The sequence below is a fragment of the Sphaerodactylus townsendi genome, linkage group LG05 (assembly GCF_021028975.2).
Source record: "Sphaerodactylus townsendi isolate TG3544 linkage group LG05, MPM_Stown_v2.3, whole genome shotgun sequence".
In the NCBI taxonomy this organism is placed as follows: domain Eukaryota; kingdom Metazoa; phylum Chordata; class Lepidosauria; order Squamata; family Sphaerodactylidae; genus Sphaerodactylus; species Sphaerodactylus townsendi.
This window is the reverse complement of record NC_059429.1, coordinates 78,647,787-78,674,081: the sequence shown is the minus strand read 5'-3', so window position 1 is coordinate 78,674,081 and position 26,295 is coordinate 78,647,787. Positions and strand designations below refer to the sequence as shown.

Genomic DNA, 26,295 nt, shown 5'->3' with positions numbered 1-26,295 from the left:
GGTTTTTGGATTGGATTGGATGATTATTTACTTAGCTTCTCATACAACTGCGGTGTTATGCTTTCTGGTGTGAACTGACCACTGCTCTTGGTGCAGAAGACTTATTTTTTTTCTGGGCTTATTGAATAGATTTTCGTAGTGTTCTGAGGAGACCTATTTAGGATTCCTGTATTGGCTTAATTGTTCATAGCTGATTTTCATAACTACTACACTACACCAAATTAATAGCATAAAACATCTGAAGACAGAAAGGAAATAAGCTCTGACTCACAGGAATGTCCATAAGAACCCTAAACATGCAGGCAGCTCTAACTACACCCCCAAATTCTATGTAATTTTTTTTGTTTTAAATTTATAGAAAGATTTCCTGTGGAGCTAATAATCAGACTGTACACACATGCTCTGAGTTTTATACTTAAAATTTTAATTAAAAAATAAGAAAACTTACAGTGAGAAATACACTCAGCAACCAAAAGTGTCAGAAAAGCAATTCGTTGCATAGCTTCTTAAAAGCAATGGAGCAGTTTTCAATTATACATGTACTTTTAATTAAACATATATGTTTTTTTTAGCTTGCTTTGCATTTTGCTTCAAAGAATTTGCAATACATTTATTTGTATTTTAGATTATATCCTGCCTTTCTAAAAGCGCACAGTCAGATTACAAATATCCATGGATATCACACATCATCCTCAATAAAATCCTGTGGAAGTTCATAGACCACTTCCTGTCCCTTTCATGTCTTCCAACCGAGTGGAGGTGGCTGAGGTGAGCTTCTTCTTGTTGGCAAATAGGAGACTGGACTCTGTAGAAGAAGACAGGGCTGAGGTTTGCATTTTACCCCCTTTGCTACAAAAAATAGGGCAATTCTTCAGAGCCTGCTGTTGAAAATGCTGATCCATAAAGACATAGATTATAGGGTTAATGCAGCTGTTTGTAAAGGCCAGGCAAGCACTGATGGTCAGTCCCCACCTGAGAACCATCTGTGCCGGGCAAGAAAGATCCATGTTCTCTGACACAGCAAAGATGAGAAATGCATTGAAGGTGTTGAATGGTAGCCAAAAACAGATGAATGCTCCAATGACAGCAAAGATGATTTTAAGGGCATTGTTTCTCCTTTTACCTCGGCTGGCATGACCACGAAGCTTGGTGAAGATGGAGCAATAGGAAAACAAGATGACTCCCAAGGGCAGCAGAAAGGTGATGATGAGCAAGACAATACTGTAAGTGGTGAAAGGCACTTCATCCTGGCACAAAGACTTGCTGGTGTCTTCCATGGGGATCAACTTTCTGTACACCAGAGATGGAATTCCCAGCAGAAGGGAAAACAGCCAGATGCAACCACAGCTCATGCCAATGCTCACCTTGGTTCCCATGAACCTGGAATCCCAGTGCTTCGTCACCACAAGGAAGCGTTCTACACTCATACCCATCAGGAACAGAATGCTAGAACAGCGGTTCACAGAGATGGTATAACTGCTGAGCTTGCATATCACTTCACCAAAGCACCAGTAGCCAAGAGCAACTGACAGAGCCCAGAAAGGCAAAGTACACACAAAGACTAGGTCAGCCACAGCCAGGTTGAGAATGAATGTGTCCACGAGCCTCTTCCTGCCTTGTTTTCGTGCCATCAGCAGAATCACATACAAGTTACCAACGAAGCCAATGAAGAAAGTCATGAAATTCAGGATGGGTATAAAGATACGAGCATAGGGCAGCTCTTGCAACTGACAGATGTCATCAGAGCCAGCACCAGAATAGTCTTCAGTGAATGGTTCAAAACCAGTGCTCCAGTTTGCAGTCATTGCTGATTCAGACACCAAATGAGCAGGCCCCATCTCTATTGAAGACCCACCAAAAGAATACTCAAGCTGGCCAAAGCATTCATGTTTATAACAAGCAGGGTGGTACTTAAACTGAGGAGTGGTTTTCTTGTTGTTCTGAAACTTTTTTTTGAAACCCAGCAGAACTTCCGCTTGCTTTCATGAAGGGTTAGAGGGAGGTGCCCAGCAATAGTTGCAAGATTTATCTAATTTTGGAAACGATTCAGAACGTGCAGATCAGCATTCTTGATGACAGTGGTGGTCATCAATTTCTTTGTGGTCATGACCAGTAGTTCCAAAGAAAACATTGCAGCCAGTCCTGCCTTATCACCATATTTGCCAGTTTGCCAAGCTCGATAAAGAATTTTTTCACGTATCTCGTTGCTTAGTTAAAATATATTAGTTAAAATAAAACAACCATCTATAAAAGTCCCATGGTGGGTTTTAAAAAATTAAACAAAAATGTTCTCAAATAAGTCTGTGGGGGTGCTGTACAAAATGGTAGCGTTAAAGGAGGAATAGAAATTTAAGTAGAATGCTCTTAAAGATTTGCTATGCTCCTCTCCTAGACTCTTAAGAAATCCTCCTAGCCAGGGTCCACCTTCAAAAGCTGGAGCTAGCCATGTTTTCCAAGCATTAGATTTAATGTATATGCACTTCTCTTTAGCAAACCTTGTTCACATGAATGGGAACTGCACAAAATATACCAGCACTTCAATTCATGACAGTGGACTACCACAATTAAGTTGGGGTTTATTTTTGTTTAAGGGATACTTTGCAGCAGTTTCTGAAATGAGGCATGGTTCAGCAGGCAAGAACACATCCTAAGATGAGGTTTTCATACAGTGCCAGGTAGCCTAGGTGCAGATATAACTTGCAAAGCTGAAAAAGCACACACTGATTGACACAAAGTTCATTTTATTTAAGAATTAGAGCTGGACACTAGTAACAGTGGATTTACATGGCAGGCGCATTCATAATAGCTAGTGTAGCATAGTGGTTAGAATGTTGTATTAGGGCCAGAGAGCTTTGGGTTCAAATTCCACACTAAGGTGATCAATTTAAATCACAATATGTAATTCAGAACCCACCTATCACCATTTTTTCTTGATCTTCATTTCTCCTTAGGGTTACCAGATCACAATCATGATAGTAGAATCCATAATTGATAGACTCCTCTCAGAGTACAAGGCATCACTCCCAAGCCCTTCCTTGACTGGTCACTCCTTTCTAGCCGGAAACACAGTTCTCTGTCCTATGGTCTCTGTGGCTCATTCCTCACGTCCCAACCATCTGTTAGCTTTTCAGATCCCTCCCTACTTGGTGGTCTTTTTAGCACCTTTAAAATGTATCTGGGGCTAACAACTCATTGTGCTTGATGGCTGTTCTAAGGACAAGGAGTTGAGGACAGGGCAACATGAAGTAAAGAGGAATTTGTGAGGAGGTATCCTTTTTCTGTCTCTACTCATACGAGGTTACAAACCCACATTTGTGAGGGCAAACTTCTTTGGAACACTGTGGGAGGAAAAATGACTTGGTATGGAAAAGCATTAGGGTTGCAGACCCTTTGCAGTTTTTCTGCTCCAAACCATTACCTCTCAGAGCTGTTTTACTAGGCCTTTGTTACATGTATATGCAAGTAATGTGTAGTTTTGCTGTCTACCTCTTGACCAATCTTCCATTTCTCTCCCTTCACCCATAACATGAAAACCACTTCTTGCCTTCTGTGCTATGAAGTTTCTTCAGAGCCACAGCAATACATTCTTGCCTCAATATCCTGTATTCTCTGCCTGTTTCCCTACGGCCCTTCTGTTTTTCAATCCAATGCCTGCTTTGCACACCTTCTTAGTCTCTAGGTATCCTGTCTGGGCTTTCTGCCTCTCCCCAGTCCTCAGCCTACTTCTCTATACAGGTCTAATCCCGGTCCAATTTATAACTTCCCTTTTCCTCACAGACGGTGGACTGTGAACTCCTTTGTTACTTGAGCAAATTAACATCCTAATAAATATGCAACCTAATATTGGCTCACAAACAGTGAGCAAATGAAGCTGCAGCCAGGATCAAATTTAGATGTGCATGGAGAGATTTGCATGAAAGCATCCAGTTTCAATAACTTTGGGAACTATCCTACTAGCAAGAAAGTTTTGTTTTGGAACCTGTTTTATTTGTTGTATGTATAAATTCCATAGCTTCTGAAAGGTTTTGGACTGTGAGTTTACCATCCCATGACAGTCTGATTTATGATACAGGAAAAAAGAATAAAATAAATCCCACTACCACTAGTGTTTTGGTAATCATATAGTTGGTTTTAGAAATACTTATCCTCTCAAAATGTATAGCTCTTTTCCCTTTTAGTACTACCATATATTAGTGATAGTTTCTTATCCATATCTCACTCATCCATCATATACATTAATAGCAAGATGGCTGAGAGGTGGCATATAAATCCTTAAATAATATGAATAAATCATAAATAAATATACTCCTAAGGGATGCCATCACAGAAGTTGAGAATGCTTCTTGTATATCTCTTAAGATAAAGATTCAAAATAAATCGCCTTCTCATGGGGCGGGGGGTAATGTGGAAACATCGGGAGGGGATGTATATTTATTTTAAAAAATAAGAACCCCCTGTCTTCACAAAACTGCCATTCATATGATTTACATTTAAAACATTTATAATATATAACCAATAGCAATTCATAAAATCAAACAATTAAAGCAGATAATAAAAAGCCACAAAGAGAAAAAGCTCTGTAGATCTAGCCACATTCTTTTAAAAACATAATTCCTTTTTAATCCTTTTTGCTAAGGAGATGACACCATGGTATCTCTGACTTTCTGTCAAATTCTTTGGGAGGCTTGAGTGAGAAGGTGCTTGCAAGTGAAACGAATTACAGAGCATCCTATCAAATGTAGGGTACCAAAAACCTTGTACTCACAGTTACTAAACATCATTACAGAGTCATTTTGGTTTAATTCTATTTACAGACAGCTGAATATAGATGCTTCTGGGCTTTACTGGAACCACTTAATAGCAGCATACAATGCAGAGAGCTAATCTTGTTGAGAGATAAGAGCAATTTTGCAGGCAGAAGGGGCTTGAACTGTTGTCAGTTCTGTAATTATTTGATAATGGATATTATATACAAGGTTGTTTTGTTTTTTGAGATCCCTTTTGTTTGTGCACTCTGATATTTATAGCTATAGATTACCACAATTCAGCAGATTCTAAAGGTCATATGCATGGACATTCTTTCACCACCATTTGGTATTGCTCTTATATTTGAATGGTTTTTTCTTGACTTAAGAGACCTAGCAAGAAACTGAGGCCAACAGAAAACACTGCTTGATATAACAAGAATCTTTCTGGGTTCCCATACAATCCCTGCCAAAGTTAGTTTAAAAATAGGTTTGTGCTGCATTTATTCCCTCTCTAGGCCATTAGGGAAAATGACACTGAATCTAACATGAATTAACATTAGCAACTTTTGCCTAAATCTAAGAAGAGATGTTCAGCTGGGAATGGGTAAGAGTTGGACACTCTGAAAAACTGCAGCATTTTCCTCATAAAAGTGCATTTTTGATTAGACATTAGCCAGCACTGTCCTCACACAGCCTCCAGAAGAGGTTCTAATCTGACTTTGCATTCCCAATATCCTTAAGTCTTAATTACCATGGCTGAATGACTGCCTGCACGCAGCACCTGTTTGTTGAATCAACGTGTCTGATTTAGTCCTCATACTGGCATGACCCTGTGATTAGCCCGAGCAAGTTCAGCACGGGGGGCAGCAGCAGTCTCTGTTGGTCTTCTCTCATTCAAGTTTCCTCTGAATGAACTTCTGCCCGGGAGCCATCCTGACAGAAGCTGCACTTTAAGCTCAGCTTTCACATCTACCTTATGCCTGTATCTGGAGGCAGCTTAGTCTTTTTGAGGCTTTCTTTGACAAGGATGAATTCAGGCCTGCCATCTTGTTCCCCATTCAGGACCAGCTCTTGCTCATACTGCAAACCAGACAATGACAATGAAGAAAATTAGAGATTCTACCCAAACATCATCCTCCCCAATCTCTAACCCAGACTTCATAGCATTAACTTAAAATGGAAATAACTACAGAACATCACAAACATTGGATTTGATCACAATTTTAAAGACAGCTGAAAGTGGCTTGAAAGTTTCAGAGGACAGGCTTCAAGAAAGAGAACAGATTGATGTCAGCATATTAATGCTTTTTGGAATTCCCTTATCTTTTGTTGTATGATATATATACTCAACATAACACCAGAGAAGTTATCTGGTTTGGGGAAGTCTGTACTGCTTCATTTGGACTATTATTCTACAAGTGACATTTACTTTAGCCGTAGGCTGGAGCCATTTGCAGTGTAACGTTTCTGGTTGACTCCAACTTTATTGTGGCAACACTCAGACTGAAAGCACTGCAGATCCCCACATCTGTGAAGAAGCTATAAGTGTCATGCATTGCATTTATTATTACCCCTTAGTCCAACTGAATTACTACTACTAAAGATGGGAAACAATGCTAACGGTTTCGTGTCTAGAACTGATAACATTCTAATTATTAATCTCTGTTCTGGTTCTAATTTTTTTAATGGAAGAGAATGCTCACAACATAAACATCCTAATAAGATGTGGGATTTAATATGGATTACATTACTATTTAAATGGTAGCTACTAAAAAGAGAAATGTTCTTAGAATCAATACATAAGACACTAGTAAACTCCCTTACATTTCACTAATTCTTCCTCTTATTAATGGAGGAGCTGCCAGTTTCAGGGAATATACTATTATATGAATACAGCTTTTGAAAAGAAATTCAGATCTGTGAGGAGCTCAATCAAGCAATCAGCCAGACTGTCATTCCAGGTTCATAAGGATTTTTTCAAGGGCAAAATAAAAATTTGCTGCATAAAAATCTTTACACTCTACCTAATGCCTGCTACAAGATTAGAAATGGCAAAGAAGTTGAAAACAACAAGCACATGTGTTGAATCCTGGCACAAGATAGCAGGGGATGGATGAGGCACTGAGAAGGCAGCTTTTCTTGTATGATATATGAATTAAAAATTGCTACATAAAAATCTTTAATTTTTACTCACAATGTTGGCATGCAGATTCATTTCAAGAGGGAGGGGACATTTTCTAAAACGTCCTACCAGTCATATACAGTTCAGACTAAAATGGAGGCCATTTTAATTCTTGGACTTTGATATGAAGGGGGGTCTGCCTTAACATGCTTTCCTCCTCCCAATCAAGTATGCACAGCAGTAGACAATGCCCGGATCTGGATAACAACAGCGCAGCCTTGAGTAGGCACATCTACTCTTGACCTCACAAAGAACATGCAAATGCTCCACACCCTGACTCAATCAGCTCACCTGATTCCCCTTTCTTCCTAACATTAATTTAATGTTGAACCTCCAGTCCAACTATCAGAGAACCATCCAACCTTCCGGAGTTCCTTTATTATAACAGGCTTGGAATGCCCTTGGGTTAATTTCATCAACACAGCCCTGAACTCATCAGAAGTTGGGCACTTCCAGGTTTGAACCTAATCATCGCTTTTTTCTTAGCATTGTTCCTGCCTGGGAACAGAACTTTGCTTTGTTTCTGGAAAGTAGCCCCTCTTAGAGGGCCTACTTTTCCTATTACTAGACCTCACAAATGAGAGCCACTCACTTTTTGACCTTGTGCTGCCCTTGGTTCTAGTTTGATTGTGCCCAATGTCGTTCTTCTCCTGGAAAACAGAGCTGGCACTGGATTTTGCTTCCTGGATTGGTAAATATAGCTCTTCCTTGACATCCTTTGCTATTCCCAATTTATCCTTCATCTCACTCTCTCTCTCTCCTAGGCTCATTCCGCACATGCAGAATAATGCACTTTCAAACTGCTTTCAGTGCTCTTTGAAGCTGTGCGGAATAGCAAAATCCACTTGCAAACAGTTGTGAAAGTGGTTTGAAAATGCATTATTTTGCGTGTGCGGAAGGGACCCTAGGCTCCTTGAAACTCTGTGTGTGTGTGTTCTGCTGAATCGCGTGTGTATTTTGATTATTTTTGGCTCTTCAATAAAATTGTAAAACCTTCTCCTAAATTCTGGCTTGTGTGGATTTCTAAGGGGAAAGACATTGGTAGACATTGGTGGAGATCCTGGTTTGGCCATATTGCAAGATTTGTTCCAATTCCCCAAATTTAAAGGGAACAGACTAATTCGAGTAACAACAAATAAATGCATTGAAAAATGGTTCTTATTCTATGGCTGTTTCCGCACGGCCGTAAGGGCGCCTCCACACCGGCAGGAATTCCGCCAGCGTGGAGGCAGAGGCCGTTCGCATGCAGGCATGCGGACGGCCTCTGGAGAGGCCGGCAGGCGGCAGGCGGCTCCGTATGGAGCCGCCTCTTCCCCCCTTCCCTTTCCCATGTACCTCTCGTGTCGCCGTCCTGCTGGCCTCCTCAGCCCCGCCCACGCTGCCCTCCGACCTCCAGGGGTCGGAGGACAGCGAGGGAGGGACTTAGGAGGCCAGCAGGACGGCGACACGAGAGGTACATGGGAAAGGGAAGGGGAAACAGCGTGTTCCCGGCGGCGCGGTTCGCACCGCGCCGCCGGGAAGACGCTTTCCCCTCAACAACAACCCTTTAAAGGGTTGTTGTTTAGGGCGGCCTGACGCCGCCCTGGGGGAGGGGGAGCGCAGTCAGGTCGGCGCTGCTGCGTTGCAGCAGCGCCACCTGTGCGAACGGCGTTCTGGGGGCGGCGTTTTTACCGCCCCCAGGCTGTCGTTTTTGGCCCATGCGGAAAGGGCCTATGTTGAGGAAAGTCCTGATATTGTTATTTCTGCTTCAAAGGCGAATTTTTGGGAGGCAGATAGTTAATTGGTATTGTCAAGTGCCTTAGAGGATGTTTTTTCTTGTATAAAATTTAGATAATGACGATAAGCATAGAGTTATAGTTGAATGATTTACTTTGCAGTGCTTTAATATTTTGTTCGTTGGTCTCCATGTATACATTTCTATATCAGAAAATCTTAAGTATTTAGTTTAGCGTTTATGTTTATTAGAATTACACCAAGTTGAAAAGGTACTGCTCTCCTGGACAGTAATGACTCTGCTTCTTTCCATACTTACATTTTATTTGTTTGTTTGTTTGTTTATTTGGATAGATTTAATATACCGCCCTATCCCCAAAGGGCTCAGGGCGGTGAACAAGATAAAATATTATATATGGAAACATACATACAATTTAAAAACAGTTACATTCTAAAACTATGTCCCACGAAACCCATATACCCAGAAAGGAACCCATATACCCAGAAAGGAATAATGGGTCTTACTGATGTTAAGGACCCCTGTAATCAGAGGGAGGGGGACAGAGGCACTGTCAGCATCAGCAGCTGGTCTCTCCAAAGGCCCGGCAGAACAATTTGGTCTTACAGGCCCTGCAGAACTCTCCAAGGTCCCGCAGGGCCCGGACTGCTGGTGGTGGAGTGTTCCACCAGGCCGGGGCCAGAGCTGTAAAGGCCCTGGCCTGAGTGGAGGCCAGCCGCGTCATTGAGGGGCCAGGGATCTCCAGTAAATTGGCCTCTACTGAACGCAGAGATCGAACCGGGGCACATGGGGTAATGTGGTCCCGAAGGTACGAGGGTCCCAGGCCGCGTAAGGCCTTAAAGGTCAATATCCACACCTTGAAGATGATTTGAAATTCCACCGGTAACCAATGCAGGCGGCGCAACACAGGGTGAATATGTTCTCGAAAGGCGCCCCCCGTGAGCAGACGGGCCGCCGCATGTTGGACCAGTTTCAGTTTCTGGATCAAACACAAGGGAAGGCCCTGGTAGAGCGAGTTACAATAGTCTAACCTGGCGGTGACCGTTGCGTGGATCACAGTGGCTAGATCAGTGTTGGAGAGGAAGGGAGCCAGCCAACAGGCCTGTCGGACGTGGAAAAACGCAACCCGGGTTATATGGGCCACCTGGGGCTCCATTGAAAGAGACGAATCCAGGTGGACCCCCAGGCTGCGGACGGAGGAGGTCGGCGCCAATGTGACCCCCTCCCACACTGGCGGCTGGAAATCCCCAATCTCTCCCCCCCGACCGAGCCAAAGGATCTCCGTCTTCGATGGATTAAGTTTTAACCTGCTCGGTTATAACCAACCAGCAACTGCCTCCAAACAATGCTTTAGAGCTGCAGGGGCGGCAGCAGCTCCCCCCTCCATCAACAGAATGAGCTGAGTGTCGTCAGCATACTGATGGCAGATCAGCCCAAAGCTCCGTACAACCTGAGCAAGGGGTCGCATATAGATGTTAAATAACAGTGGGGACAACAATGCCCCCTGAGGCGCACCGCAATGAAGCGGGCATCTCCAGGAAGCTTTGTCCCCACACCACACTTGCTGCCTCCACCCTCGGAGGAACGAGACAATCCATTGAAGGACAATGCCCCGGACCCCGGAGGCGGCCAGGCGGTGGGTCAAAAGGTCATGGTCGACCACATAAAACACTGCGGTGAAATCTAACAACACCCGCAGCGCCGATCCGCCTCGGTCTAGTTGCATACGGAGCGTATCTGTCACAGCGACGAGAACCGTCTCCGTCCCATGCCCAGCACAGAAGCCGGACTGGAAGAGATCAAAAGTCGATGTGTCATCCAGGAAGCCTTGAAGCTGCTCCAACACCACTCTCTCAATTACCTTCCCCAGAAACGAAAGATTCGAGACGGGGCGGTAATTGGCCAGATCTCCAGGATCTAACGATGGTCTTTTCAAGAGTGGGCAGACCACTGCCTCCTTCAACCCATCTGGAAAGACTCCTTGCTCAAGAGAGTCATTGATGATCTTCAACACGTGGGGTCGTAGCTCCTCCCGGCAAGTTTTAATCAGACAGGAAGGGCACGGATCCAGAGGACAGGTAGTAGGTCTAACAGCAGCCAGGGCCCTGTCAACAGTGGCTTCGGAGAGCAGGGAAAACTGGACCAAACAAGGGCCAGAAGACGGCAAGGGAGCCTCCAGTTCGCTAATTGTAGTTAAGGTGGCAGGAAGGTCCCGGCGGAGCGATGCGACTTTATCTGCAAAAAAGCTCATAAATGCCTCACAGCTGATAGCCAATTCACAATTTGTAGGGCCCTCTGATAAAGAGGTCAGGGATCGAATTATCCGAAATAATTGTGCCGGGCGAGAGCTAGCAGATGCGAGAGAGGAGGAGGAGAAGACCCTCTTTGCCTCCTTCATCGCCATCTCATAGGCTTTCATAAACGTCCTATAGGATGTTCACGCAGCTTCGTCACGAGATTTCCTCCACACTCGCTCTAGACATCTCAGCACCTGTTTCATATGGCGCAGCTCCTCTGTATACCACGGAGCCCGCCTTGCACGGGGGCGCAGAGGACGCCGGGGGGCAACAGTCTCAATGGCATCGGAGAGGCGGGAATTCCAATCCTCCACCTGCTCATTGAGTGTGCCGGCGGGTTCAGGGTCCCACAGAGCATTCAGGAAAGCAATTGGATCCATAAGTCTCTGCGGGCGGGCATAAATCAGCCCGTCGCCTAGACAGGGGTGGCGCGGCATGTCCAGCCGCAGCTTCAAGAGTTAAGGGTTAAGCATCTAGAGCACCATCTGATTCTGTTATGGTGTCTGCCTAGATGCAAACTGTTACATGTTTAGGAAGATACCTATTTACAACAACTGCTCTACTTACTATACAGCCTCTGGCATAGTACAAGAGATATAATAAAGAAATCAGTATCCTACAGCCCATGAATACATTTGAGCTCACTTGTCACCAAAGGTTGTTGTTTCATTAAGAAATCCTCCCAAACATTGAACTTGCCAGCATACCACAGCTAGGTTGAAAACCTGGGGCAGAGAACTAAGGATTTATTGTGCCATGGTAAATGAAAGTGATGATGATACTGAGAACCAGTAAGGATTTGCATGGAGAGAAACTGTGATTAAATGAGGGTTAGGAAGAAAACAATTGACACAGAGTCAGCGGCCTTAACATACTGGGGGACTATTATGGAGGAATATTGTACTCAGATGATAACTATGCCATGAGATGGCTGAGACATTGTTGTGGCTTATCAAGAACAAACCTGGTCAAGTTTCTGCTGTCTTTTTCTCAGCTCTTCTTCCAAGTCTCTTAAGGGAGTGTGTGTTTCGTCCTGTTGCTTCAGCTGCTTGAGTCTCCTGGTTTCTAGTACTCTCTGAAGCTCAGGCTTATGTTCTGGAAATAGCCCCCTAAGACAAAACAACACAAAATGAAGGATCTGTGACTGTGAAGGATCTCACAGGATTATTATTAGGATTTATTATTTTATTTGTGTTACTTATAGTATACCTTTCTCACTGAGATTCAAGGCAGACTGCACAATGTAAATCAATGTAATCAATAAGACATCTCTAATGAGCAATGTAATAAGACTAGGAATTACAAAAATTTGAAATGGAGTTATCATCTGAACAAAGCAAAAGTATTAAACATTAATATTATGGTATTGCATCATAGAATCATAGAGTTGGAAGAGACCCCAAGGATCATCAAGTTCAACCCCCTGGATTGCAGGAACACACAGTAGAAACACAGTACATTTTCTTGGGCCAATCTGTAATGATGTAGCCCTATTTCCTTCACAAACATGTCCTCCTGAATAATTGTGTTTTACGGTTGGTGAAATAGCAGGAGCATGGGAACATTTCTGACTTTCTCAGGCAAAGAATTCGGCAGCATCACAGCCACTACAGAGAAGGGAGGGGTATGGGCAATTATTGATCCTGCCCACATTCAAGGTGGCACCTGCAGAAGGCCTTGTTCAAATGAGCAAAGATGTCACAAAAGGACATAGGTAGAGAGATCATCTTGAGCAGTGGTGGGATTCAGCCTATTCACACCTATTCTGTAGAACCGGTAGCTAATTTTTTTTTCTAGTTCAGAGAACCGGTTGTAATCCTACCACTGAGTCCTTTCGGAACCAGTTGTTAAAGTATTTGAATCCTACCACTGGTATTGAGGCCATGAGGATCCAAGGCTATGACAGGCTTTGTATGTCAACTCAAGGGAGGGGCCCTTCTTCAGGGTTAAACTAGGTTGGAAAAAAAGCTGCTTCTTTTTAAGTAGATGCATTAACGTGCTTCTTCGTCAGTAATGCCAGGTCCAGTATAACCCTAGGTTCTTAACTAGGATTGCAAACTCCAGGTGAAACCTGGATAGCTCCCAGAATTACAATTTATGTACAGACTACAGGCCTCAATTCCACTGGAGATTAACAACAGTTTTGGAAAACATATCCCTGATGAGCTCCCTCCCAAGTCTCTGCTGCTAAATCTCCCAATCCTGAGTTGGCAACCCCAACAAAGTCAGTGAGTAGATGATAAAAATTTGTAGTACCTAATAGGTTTTAATTTTTCATCCATCTTTATGGTTTCCCATCAGGCAAAGTGTCTCTTAGAAGCCCAAGACTTCCCTGATAAGTCCCGAAATTATTTCTCCTGGAATGGGTTATCTGGTCTACCAGGAATCGCTGGGTTTCTGAATTTAAATTCTACCTTTAAAAAATCTGAGATGCCTTCTTTCCTATGTTTCACGCAAAACTTTCCTGTGTTAGGTACTCACGTTCTCTCATTGGCTTAGTGGAGGAGATCCCATAATATCACACAGAGCTATCTCATTGGTTCATGTCCAAACCAAGCGATTCCAGACCCAGGTGGCAGAGGAAGAGGTGGGCAGTAGAACAGGAATGGTCCTTTGAATAATCTTATAAGAATCATCCCTTCACAGCAGTAATCTCCCTACAACAATCCCTGGATTAGAGATCCACTCACTTCCTATGAGTGAAAAGCAACTCCCGGTGCATCTCTCGATGGTGCTTAGACTCCTTTACTGGGTTCGGCAGTTTCTTGGGCTCAATTAGTCCTTTGTGGCTCCCAGATGCCTGGTAGGTGCCATGCTCAAAGTTCCCACTGTTTCCATCTGAAACACAATAATAAAGGCCATCTGTCATGAACTTCAGTATTTGGCAGTAGTAAGCAATCAGGTGGCCAGCATACCACTATTCACCACAGATGGTGCTATGATGGGAAAAAAATGGCTTTGAGGAGCTCATCATTTTTTAAAGTTGCCTGAGTACTTTTGCTGGACTAAAGGCAATCACCATGCAGATTTCTGAGATTTAGCTCAGAGGATTTTTCAACGCAGTTGCAGGAACGCTGTCACAGTGATTCCGGCACAGTTAATTATATTGTATAAATGTGCCCCCATGTGGTGAAACAAATTCCAGCCACTGAGTTTGTACTATTTCTGAAATTCATGGCTTTAACCTTTAATTTACTGTGTGAGAGTACATTTATGCAGTCATCAACGGCAGAAAAATTGCAAAGCATTTTAAACTCATTTGGAAACCCATACTAAATGCTAATATAAAGCTATCTTCTATAAACAAACAGAGCATAAAGCAAAAAGGGGGTTGGGGGTGGGAGGGGAGACCTTGGTATTGTAGTGGAAAGATTTTAGGACCTGGTCAATGGCTAGCAATCCAAATCCTCTTTCAGTCAGAAATTTAGTGGATTACTGGCAAAATCTGGCTGCTGCGCGCTCTCCCCACCTTTGTCCTGAAGCAAACTCTACAACAAGATTATTTCCTCCACTAGTAATCATATAGGAACAGAGTGCTAGAGTGTTTGTGTTCAGGGGACAATCTGGATGGCACTGTAGAATAGTAGTTACCACTCTTTTCAAATGGAGAGCCACACATCCAGATTTTCTTTGTACAGTGACCCATCCAGGGCTGGCTCCAGGTTTTTTGAGTATCTTAGGCAAACTATGGCGTTGGCACCCATCTATTCCAGCATTCCATTTTCTGCAGTGCTTAACCAAATGTTTCTGAGAAACCACAAACATTACACAACGGGACAGCTGCCACCACAAAAAACCCCAAACTCCTTCTCCTCTGCCATCTGACCAGGGCTGGAGTATGAAGAGGCATGCTTTTTTGGTGGGGGGAGGGGCTCTGGGTGGGGATACATGAAGATGACAGTGAAGAGGTTGATGCCAAGGGACTTGATGTAGTACATCCTTCACAGCAGATAGAAGCCAGTGAAGCAGTGCAGGGAGCTAGGCAAGAGGCTGGGCTGCTGAAGGAACAATATCAAGGCCCCTTCCGCACATGCAGAATAATACACTTTCAATCCACTTTCAGTGCACTTTGCAACTGGATTTTACTGTGCGGAATAGCAAAATCCACTTTCAAACAATTGTGCGGAAGCGGCTCAAAATAGAGTCAGTGTACGCAGACACTTTTTTCTACCCTCCAGATGCTTTTTTCTACCCTCCAGATTTTTCCAGATGCTGAAGAGCTCCAACCTTTCCCCCGTTCTTTCTGCTACTACTGTGAAATTAGTAATTGCAGGATGGCTCTCCCCCCTTCATTACTGTCACAAAGGAGGGGAAGATGACAATGTGAGAAGCTAGTGAAGAGGAAAGAAAGAGAAGGATGGAAGGTGCAGGAGGTCCCATGAACAAGGGTTGGCTATGACCCACTTTCAGAGGCTTCACAATTCACTTTTGGATCCTGACCCACAAGTTGGGGAGACCAGCCTGACAGATTATTGCTAGCAGAGGGCTCTGTGTACTCTTCCACATGTCTCAGACTGAAAGGGATTTCCTTCACCCTTGCTCTCCACCTAATGATCTTGCTTGTTTCAACCTGAAGCGCAAGAGCCAACACTCTGAGGATTTCCCTTTGTCTTATGATAGGTCTGGCTTGCCCTTTGGAGGCTCCATCCCTCTGAAACGCCCATGGGATTTGACCAATTCCTGTAGGAAACTGTTGCTACCCCCACATCCCATTTTTCCCACAACCCTGGGTCAAGGATGTGTCCCAGCTGATTGTCAGGCAGTGGGGTTGTTAAAGTCAAGCAATGAAGCAGAAGCCTTGCCTTAAAGATGCCTCATGTGTTGCTGCTTTGGTGAAAAGACTCTAAGGATGGGTCCCCGGGTCCCCACAGAATGGGAATGCCCAGGGGCTGTTTGGGTCCCCAACAGGTGATAGAGGAACATTCAAAATGAAATGTATAATTGGATGCCCTTCCTAGTATTTCTTTTGAGAATTTTTTTTTAAATCAGGGCCACCCATAATCCTTTTTTTAAAATCAGGGCCATAAAGTACACAACAGAATTCTGCTAATATGGACAATGAGAAAATTCTGTTACAAAGGAGAAAACAACTTCTATTTCCATTCCCAACAAGATGAGCTTCTCTAATTCAGTTTCTCTCTACTTTTATTGCCCCTCCTTTTTCCTCAAATGTAAAATGTTCCTACCCGTATTCAGTCTGCTTTTATGGGTTCTGTATTCACCCTAGAACAGAAAAATCTGAAATTAGGAAACGGACAAGCATTTTAAGAAAGCAGTGGATAAACTCAAAAAACAGAATTAATTTATTTTATTAAAATTATTTTACTGTAACCTTTCTACCCAACTTAGCCCCCTGAGGGTGGGAAACAATCAAAATAACCAAAATCAGCTTTATTTAAAACAGTTAAAAATTCATAAACATGAAGATGTCAGTAAGAAAACCCCAAACAAAGCAGAAAAGTTTTAACCCACTGGTGGAGGACAGTGATGGAGAGAAATAGATGCATCTCCCTGAGGAGGAATTCCATATGTTTGGTTCCATTGCCAAGAAGAATCTTTCTTGAATTACCACATGTCTCACCTCAGACTATGGAGGCACCAAAAAAAAAAGGCCTTTGGAGTATTGGGGTCTGCAACCTGCGGCTCTCCAGATGTTCATGGACTACAAATCCCATCAGTCCCTGCCAGCATGGTCAATTGGCCATGCTGGCAGGGACTGATGGGAATTGTCGTCCATGAACATCTGGAGAGCCGCAGGTTGCAGACCCCATAGTTATTGTGTAGGTTCATATGGGAGCAGACAGTCCTTACAGTATGCTGATCTCAAGCTGTATTGAGCTTTAGAAATCAATAGCACTTTGAATTAGACCCAGAACAAATTGGAAAGAGCTAGTGTTGTAGAAAAAGACTGGAACAATAGTCTGTATGACCACTCCAATCAGCATTCTGGCTGTAACAGTCATTGTAACTTCCAGACGATCTTTGTTGGCAGCCCCACATACAGTGAACTGCAGTGGTCTAAATTAAATGTTACCAGGGTGTGCACCACAGTGGCAAGATTTTTTTTAACCCAAGCGAGGTTCAACGTTGATGAAAAGCACTCCTGGCCACCACTGCACCCGCTTATCTAACAGGAGATCCGGGTCCCGCAACACACCCATGCTACAGAGGCGTAGCTCCAAGGGGACAGGGGGGTATGCGATGCACCAGGCATGCTCCCCTGTGGGGGTGTGGCGGGGGCGTTCCAGGGGCGGGGCGGGATGGGGTGGGACAGGGTGGAGGATGCACCAGGGGCTGGACGCGGTGGAGGGCGCTTTCCCCCTTTGCTATGCCTCTGCCATGCTATGAACCTACTCCTTTAGGGGGAGTGCAGTCACATCCAGAATAGGGATACCAACCTGGGGATCTCCTGGAATTGCAGGTCATCTCCAGACTACAGACATCAGTTTCCCTGGATAAAATGGTTGTTTTGGAGGATGGACTCCATGGCATTGCACTCTGCTGAGGTCCCTGTCCTCTTGAGGCTCCACCCCCAAATCTCCAGAGGTTTCCTGACCTGGAGCTGGCAACCCTTCTAGTGCCTAGGAGGACCTGGCAACGCTAATCCATTACAGAAGATGCCTGAATTCTTGGGTCCATCCTTCAGCTCACCAACAGCCCCTCCATTTTTTTTCAGGATTAAGTGTTAGTTTATTTGCCCTGTCTGCTAAAGTCACTCTATAAATACTGAGTGGAAAAAATAGTTAAGTTAAAAGTGCTTCTCAGCCTAAACTCTATCTCACCTCTGATCTGACAAAAATAATACAGGAACTGAAGATGGCGTCAGATTGGCTGTGTTTTCTTGCTCCCTAGCTCCTTGTTTTATTTTTGTCAGTTGGGTTTTAATTAGGTTTATTTTACGGTATAGAGAGCTGACTTTTTAACAACTGGCTTCTTATCTCTTCATTAAAAGAATTTGGGAGTGGATGGACAGAACAGGCTATTAATGGTGAGAGGCTTTACAATTCTCTTACCCTACTGTATTACAATTTGACATGCAAAAAATGAAGTCATACAAGCTTTGGTCGTTCACAAAACCTGTCAAACAATCAAAGTCTTATGAAATGTATTTTCCCAGGAAGAATGAGAGACTCTGTTGATGTCCCTTTAAGTTAAAGATATGCAGTACTTGAATCGGAAGAATTACTATCCATTCCAGATAGTTTTAATTCTTTGGGAGAAACTTCTGTGGTTGATAAGACGCCCTTGCGAGACAGTCTGGAGAAAATACTAAAGTGTGACAGTAATGAAACACAGCAACAATCTGTTATGGATTTTGTGGCTACACAGTGCTTGCTAACAGGTAAAACAGTAACTGCTATTTATGATCAACTTGCCTTAGAGTCCAGCAGTGCTAAGTGTTTAGAAGTTACATTGGAATCCCTCACTGAATAAAAGTGGGAGAGACCTACTACTACAAATAATCATTTCACCTTCAATGCAAACACACTATGCTTTGAAGAAAACATCAACCAAGTTAATGTGCAAAAATTGCCTTCTGCTCCTTTAAATCATTGCCAAACTGTTGGAAAGGCTGAAGTACAATTTCTTCAATTGCTGCCAAATCAGATTATACTTTGTATTGGTCAGTATGCATCTAATTGCAGTTAGATGGCTGCCATTAATGCCAGCAAGAAAAAGGATTCTTCTGACTTTTAGACAAATAACTCTTCCCTCAGCGTTATTAAAAATGAAAGCCTATTTATTGTCATACCAATTTACTCCAGTTTGAGTGTTTTGGGATGTGAACATCAAGTAGCTTATTGGCAAAAGATGTGTAAAATTACACCGGTCCCATACCAACTCCATTGGCTGCTGATCGAGTTCTGGATCAGGTTCAAGGTGCTTGTTTTGACATTTAAGACTGTGAACAGTCTTGGACCTACATGCCTATGGGACCGCCTCTTCCCATATTGCCCCTCTAGACCCCTCCATTCCTCAGGGGGGAATTTGCTGGAGGTCCCCGGCCCTAGACAGGTCCGGCTGGCAACTACTAGGGCCAGGGCTTTTTTGGCCCTGGCCCCCATCTGGTGGAATGAGCTCCCACCTGAGATGAGGGCCCTGCAGGACATCAGTGAGTTCCACAGGGCCTGTAAGATCGAGCTCTTCTGCCAGGCTTTTATATTTTGCCAGCCGGCCTAACAGGAACATCGTGACCTCCCATGGGTGTCTTTTATGGGATTTTATCGCCATCTGCTTATTTATTGCTCTACTGTTGTAAGTTTTAATTGGTATGGCTTTTTGTTACATTGATTTTATTGTATTGTTTTATCTGGTTTATATTGATGTTCGCCACCCTGAGCCCTATTGGAAAGGGTGGGAAACAAACAAACAAACAAACAACTAGATAGATAAATAAATAAATAAATAAATAAATAAATAAATAAAATTGGTAAAAGAAATTGGTAAAAGAAATTGGTAAAAGAAGTAGAACTGTACAGCCAACAAAGGCAATCATTAAAACCAATGTTATGGAGAAATCAGCCTGTCCCAATGTTATTAGCAGCTCTCCCCATCTCCCAGTGGCACCCTGCCCAGAGAAAAAATGATAAAAGAACTTGAAAATAAATCACTTTGTCCTGATGATATAAATCATTCTCTCTAATCTACTAATGAGACCCTGCCCAAAGGAAAAAAATACAGAAGAACCTGGAAGGGAAAGAGTTTGGCATGTGTCATTGCAGAGAAAATTTTGGATTCAGTTCTACAGCATAAAGACCAAAGAGACCTGATTTCACTTCAAGAAATCACTGAAAGGCATCATGTAGCACAGACTTCTCAGGAATCAGAAATGATGGACAAGGGGAAAATGCTGATCTGGAAGTTCAAATGGAAGAATTGTCACATCCTTGATAGCAGAATGGAAGTATGAGGGGAAAAAAAGATCAACAGAAGATCTCAGATTTCTAGAACCAAAGAGGTCCACTTGGATGTAATGAGAACGAAAACAAACTGGGCAGTAATTTCAATTTCTAAACCTTTCACATAGCAGTAGTACACAAATAGGGAGGCTAGACAACTGGACCTTAGAACAGTGATTACAAGGTTGTTATGTAGCCCCCCGGGTATTGTTGACAAGATTATTAGATTCTTGACCCTGATGAAACAAGAAGAAAACAGGTGTGTTTACCAAAAGAGGGGAGTGAGTTAGATTTGCAGGTCCAACTGTATCCATGCGAAAATATCCAATATCTCAGACCACCCATTGAGCCTTCTTTGGGAAGAAGAAGGTGATTGTAAAAGGTATCTTACCAGGGTTTGTTTCACTCTGTTTTAGACACCACTCAGTGCTTTGTTATTTATTGGCTTTTCTGTTATGAACTGCCACAAGATTGGAGAAAATCTGAAGATCTGTTATGTGATTTCTTCCCCCAACCATTATTTCTGAAATTGAAAACCAGAGTGGCACAAATGCTCCTGTAGAATTTAATAATTACCGTACATGATCTGGGACAGTCTTGTAGAATAAGTTAATAGCCAGTGATATACCTGCACTAGTTAAATATCTAAGTAAATTTAGTTAGAACAGAGTGTAGACAAAGTGCAGTCAACAGAGTGCAGTCAATTGACAAAGTATACAGGTCTCTAAAGAATTTTATGAGTATTTGTTTGGTACCTTCCCATATCCATTTTGTTGAAAGTAAAGCCAGAGAAAACTGTTTTAGGTCACAGAAATTGTTTATTCTTTTCTTTTCTTTTCACTGTACAGTGTTCGTATGAATGTTGATATTAGTGGTTGTAATGGATCCTTTGGTTGGACTTTTATTTAAAGTAGCTGTACCAACTTTCCTGGAACGTGTATTCATTTCTTAATGAATATTTTCTATTTAATTTTTTTAAGGTGATACAGGAACAGAAGTAGGCTTCTGAGTTCAGAGCCAAAATGGAAACAGATGTGCATTGAAATGCAAATGCACATTGCAGTAAGAATCCAGGCCCCACTAAAGTGTCTGAATGCGTTTTGATGTGCTGCTTTTAATCTTTAAAGGCCTACATCATGGCTTAAGTCCAAAATACTTGAAGGAGCACATATTTTCATAAGTTCAAGGTTTACAAATCAGGCCCTCCCTAAGATATACTGGCTGAGGTGACATTGGCAGGAACTGACGAGAGAGTTCTTAGTGTCAGGCCCCTCACTCAATGTTGTGGAACTCTGTCCCCTAGAAAATGTGAGTAGAACTTTCTATCCAGGCCTTCCAAGAGAAGGAAAACTTTTTTAATGATTCTGAAAGATATCTGAATGATGCTATGAGCTTGTTCTTGGTTGGTTTGTATGACGGGGATTATTACAATGGTTACAACCCAGTATGGATTCCTTGTGATGGTAGAAAAGCAGCAAATAAATTAATTACATTAGATAAATATACTTGGGATCGTTATTGTAGAGCTGCATCATGTTCATTAAATAAGGCAATATAAAATATGACTATAATCTCTATGTAATCACATTTTAATTTTACTTAATTCATTTTATTTATTTATTTATATTTTAGATTTATAGGCCGCCTCTTCCCCGGAGGGCTCGAGGCGGCTTGAGATAAGCAATACCTCTTCAGACCCATCTAAGTTACAGGCCTAACCTAGTTCTATTTCTGAGAGGCCCTGAGATATTTAACAATTCTTTCTCAGTATCTCACCAACTTCTAATTGCCAGAATTGGGGTGGTAGGGTGGTGCGGCATGTCAGTTATTGTGGGATGTTTTTATTGTTTTTTGTTTGTTTGTTGTTTGCTGCCAAGTCACAACTAACTTACGATGAACCTGTAGGGCCTTCAAGGGAAGAGACTTTTGGAGGTTGCATGGCATTGCCAGTCTCTGCATCATAGATCCTAGTATTCCTTGGAGGTCTCTCATTCAAATACTACCCAGAGTCAAGGCTGACAGTGTATGACTGGCCCAAGGTCACTGGCAAACTTCCACTGCACAAGTGAGGATTTGAACTTAGTCTGACACCTTAACCTTTACACCACGCTGGTATGGTGTAGAACTAATATATTCATATAATCTCCCATCAATTCTACAGGATTCAATGGATTTGTTAGGTTAGAACTACAGGAAACACAAAATGAATAATGCTTTTTACAGAATTGTAAGCATCCTTTTTCATAGGACAAGGCTGAGCAGAGGTAGTATGATTTTCATAGTGATACTCTCAAATGTGGTATTGAAACACATGTTCACATACTCCTTTAAAGCAATATACTGACTCAGGGATAATCTCTATGATCATATTTGGTATGCTTTATCTGGAAAACACTTTGGAGTATTTGACTTTATATTGCTTCCAGTTTTTCATGATCTATCTATCAGAGAAGGAAAAAAACACGTTTGCCAACTGAACCTAACAAGTACAGTATAAAAAAAATGCTATGTCTGCTTGCTTTTGCCAAGATAATAATGCTATATTCAGGCTCTTGGTATCCCAGTCTGGCAACTGATCTTGCTTCATTTGCAAGACAAATTTTTCTACTAACCTGGCAATAGACAGAGGAACTCAAAAGTCCATGAGTTCTATACAAACTTAGTATTCCCCAGCATCAAATTTATTCTCCAAGTTCTGCATTCTGCTCTGGTAATTCATAGGATCATCTCAAAGTGATGAGGCTATTCTGGATGTCTCTGTTCCTCTGTATGGCTTTTCAGGATTAGGTTTTCCATCTCAGAGCAGATTTCTCTTTTAATCCACTGCTGATTATCTCATCACCTGCCAGGATGAGCTTCTGTTGCTCATCAAAAGAAAACAGTGCAAACATATTGTAATGATGTAGATGTTAGGAGATTCAAATTGTGCTGGGTGTGTGTGTGTGCATGCACGCACCTGCACTAAGAAGACGTTGGAGGAGCCATTATACATCAATATGCTGAACTGCTACCCAGATGCTAGGAGCTAAGCAAAATGAGCTCTGCTAGAAGCCAGCTTTTGTATACAGTTTTAATAGCACAGACAAAGTTACCATTAATTTTTGCAGCCATTTTCTCCTATAGATTTGGGAACAAAGCATAGCATCACTAACACAGGTCTAAATCGTAGAAAACAAGCAACAGACACATTTATGAACTGACTCTGTCGTTTAGGGTACAACACTAAACTAGGAGGAGCTTTATACCCTCAGCCAGTAGTTTTAGCATTTATTCCTATGAGAAGTGGAAGCTGCTTCCCTTCATCGGTTGATGATCTTTGGGAAATAACTTGTCTATGCTATTTCACAGTCAGTCAGTAACTTGTTTATGCTATTTCACAGCTATTTCACAGTAGTTAGAGCTGTCATCTCTGAGTCTATGAAAGCGAAGAATGTGAATGCAAGTTCAAAAGTATACTTTTTTCCTTTCTACTCAGTCTTTGCCTTCTTTTATTGGATTTGGAATGTTAATTATTACTGCTTTACTGTGCACCAAAGGAAGTATGGGGAGACCAAGCATTATCTTTCTTCAGTCTGTAGTGTGAAGGCTAAAAATAGCCTTTCTGGCAAGCCTTGGCTTAGGTTGTGGTTGAGCAACCATGGAAAAGAAGGTAAAGGGGATAGGTTCACTAGATCAATGTAAGAGTGAAAATGATGACTAGACCTAGCAGGATTAAGTATAATCTCCAAGTTTATCCCTGCGGGAGGCTGTTTTACAAGAGCTGTTTTCACCTGTAGGTGTGGCATCTGAGACAATTCTTGGTACCACAACAGCCCTGCGCAGAAGAGAGGTCACTGTGGCCCATGAGTTACTTCTGAACCTCTAGAAGTCTTCACATGCATTTGGTTCACATGTATGATTACCTTTTTTGTACTCAAGGAAATACTTCGCTATATGCCCACCATTTCTACTGTAGGAGTAGCCACAGCCTTTACATAGGCCAGAGTGTTGTAAGTGGTGGGATCCAAAAATTTTAGTAACAGGTTCCCATGGTGGTGGGATTCAAACTGTGGCGTAGCGCCAATGGGGCTGGGCGGGGCATGATTGGGCGTGGCCGGGCATTCCAGGGGTGGGGCATTCCTGGGCGGGGTTGTGGCAAGGACGCAGCCGCTGCGCCGATCCTTGGGCGGGAAACGAATGCACGCAGGCGCAGGCTGCCACACACGCCGGTGCACCTCCTGCTAGACTGCTTCACGTTCTGCACACTACTGCTGAGAGGAGGGGTGTAATTAAGGCAAAAATGACGTGGCAAAATCACCAATTAGTAACCCCCTCTCGGCACACACAAATAATTAGTAACCTACTCTTGGGAACCTGTGAGAACCTGCTGGATCCCATCTCTGGTTGTAGTGGTATAGGAGAGAGGTTAGTCTTGCTGTGGATGTATAGCCTTGCCAGTGGTGTCTGTTCTCTCCATTTAAAAAAGAAAGGTGTACTTGTCTTGTCGGAGGCTTTCACAGCTGGAAAACTGGTTGTTGTGGATTTTCTAGGCTGTGTAACCGCGGTCTGGTAGTTTTTGCTCCTGAGGTTTTGCCTGCATCTATGCTAGTATCTTCAGAGGCATGTCACTGTAATACGTGCTTCTATTCATGGCACATTTATTGTGATATATCTCTGCATATGCCAGTCATAGATGCAGATGAAATGTTAGAAGCAAAAACTACCAGACCCTGGCCACACAGCCTGGAAAACCCGCAAAGGTGTACTTCATTGCTAGAGTCATAGATACACAGCTTATACCAAAAATGAAATGAAATTGCTACTAAGGGAGAAATTAGCCTAGTTGACCCGTTCCAGTAAAGAAAACTCAGCACTTAATGACGTTTGTACAAATTACATATATCTCTTACAAATTCCACAAAATAGCACAGGCACAATGGAATCTGATATTACTTGTCATCACTGACATCACGGGGACCATCCACTAAGTCTTCATAAAATTTGTACAGTAAATTGCATTAACACTTACTAGTGATGTCCCCAAATCGGAAGTGCTTACTTGGACACCTGGTTCCCCTCCAAGAACTATAAATTCATTGCTCAGTGATAAACTGAAAAGATCCAAACTGACACCTGTGACACTGATGGTACTTGGAACAGGGCCAGTTAAATTTATTTGGTTAAGCCAGGTCCATCCTGAATGTTCCATTAGAGATAGCATTTTCTACTAAAAATATGACTAAACCACTCATCATTCATGCCACGATACTCCATCCATCAGGTTAGCCTACCTAACATGAAATTCTAACAAGTTCAAATTAAAAAGTTATTGTAGTACTCCACAGAACAGTTAATTATGGTCAATCTTACTAGAATTTCCAGGGGTAGAATATTCCCTAATTGTGGCAGAGCCATCAGAAGCACCTCTAAGTTTCAGTCAAGAGACAATCATACTGTAACAGATCTTAACAGACTCACTACTCCAGCTGCAAAGGCAAGGAAATGTGCCTGACTGATCAAAGAGACCCCACTGCAGTATCAGAATAGCAACTTCTGAGGCATGTTGGGTGCAAGCTTTGATCGCTTTTTACCAAACCATCAACAAGAAAGCTACTCACCCGTTTTGACTGGGAGACCCCCATGACCCTGAGTCTGAAGGAAGCTGTTTTCTCTTTCTTTCCTCTATAACGGTAGAATGTTGCCTCTGGAATGTTTACAGGACATCAGGTGAGCTAGAGAAGCTTTGCACAGAGAACTGGTTTCTTTTTAGAAAGTACCTTTGCCACAGATCTGTGTACCAAGCCATACTATGTGTTTTTCTTTGCGAGACAATAATGTGATTGTGAATAGATTCTGCTTCTTTTAGCAGGCTCTTCACAAAACCTATTAAAGGCCTTAGACTAATCCCTGGGTGTGTGATTGGGTATGGGGGGAGGTGTCATGTGACATGTTCCTGTAAGAACCTTGAACTGATTAAGCAGAGGATGTCATTTCCAAGTCTGGAACTCTGAAACTATGCTTAGGGTGACATGGTTCAGCAAAGCATGGAGGGTATGCTTTTTGTGATTAAAACTATTTTGGCTGCCACCCTCAATGTGCATGTAATTTGCAACTTGAACTGCATATTTATATCATTAAAATTTCAGCTTGTGTAAAAACCAAGCAATTGTAAAAAGAAAATAAATAATACCTGAACCCTCTTTCTCAAAATAGCATTGATAGTATCCTTCACCAGCCTGGAGAGAGATACAGTCCTTGAAAAACTTGGTAGATCAAAAACATATATTATGCTAAAAGAGTGATAGTCCAGTGATAGTCAGTAGCTACATGTGACTGTTTAACATGTCATCTGTGGCTCTTTTGAGGACTGTTCCTCAGTGTAGCACTCACACCATGCTCCAGGAGAGTGGGCAAAGCCATTGTCCAGTAGGGCTTGCGGTTAACAGGTGGTTCCCGC

General features: G+C 42.6%; 2 protein-coding genes across 2 annotated transcripts; both read right to left on the bottom strand.

The window, feature by feature from the left end:
- Window positions 1-401: 401 nt before the first annotated feature.
- Window positions 402-1,844, bottom strand: GPR25 (G protein-coupled receptor 25). The gene has a single exon (XM_048497342.1). It carries the CDS (start codon window positions 1,836-1,838, stop codon window positions 714-716), a length of 1,125 nt encoding a protein of 374 aa, XP_048353299.1. The 5' UTR covers window positions 1,839-1,844; the 3' UTR covers window positions 402-713.
- Window positions 1,845-2,263: 419 nt separating this feature from the next.
- Window positions 2,264-25,658, bottom strand: LOC125433046 (protein FAM107B-like). The gene is made up of 6 exons (XM_048497343.1): window positions 25,457-25,658; window positions 16,146-16,182; window positions 13,650-13,797; window positions 11,924-12,068; window positions 5,722-5,828; window positions 2,264-2,312 (listed from the first exon to the last, which is right to left on the bottom strand). The coding sequence occupies exons 1-6, from the start codon at window positions 25,478-25,480 to the stop codon at window positions 2,276-2,278; spliced, it is 498 nt and encodes a 165-aa protein (XP_048353300.1). The 5' UTR covers window positions 25,481-25,658; the 3' UTR covers window positions 2,264-2,275.
- Window positions 25,659-26,295: the final 637 nt, after the last annotated feature.

Coding starts and splice junctions, on each gene's coding strand:
- GPR25 (XM_048497342.1), bottom strand. CDS start 1,838: ATGGGGCCTGCTCATTTGGTGTCTGAATCAGCAATGACTGCAAACTGG.
- LOC125433046 (XM_048497343.1), bottom strand. CDS start 25,480: ATGGGGGTCTCCCAGTCAAAACGG. Junction 5,829..11,923: donor GACAGCAGAAACTTGACCAG/GTTTGTTCTTGA, acceptor TCTGGTTTGCAG/TATGAGCAAGAGCTGGTCCT. Junction 2,313..5,721: donor CCTCCAGATACAGGCATAAG/GTAGATGTGAAA, acceptor CATTTTGTACAG/CACCCCCACAGACTTATTTG.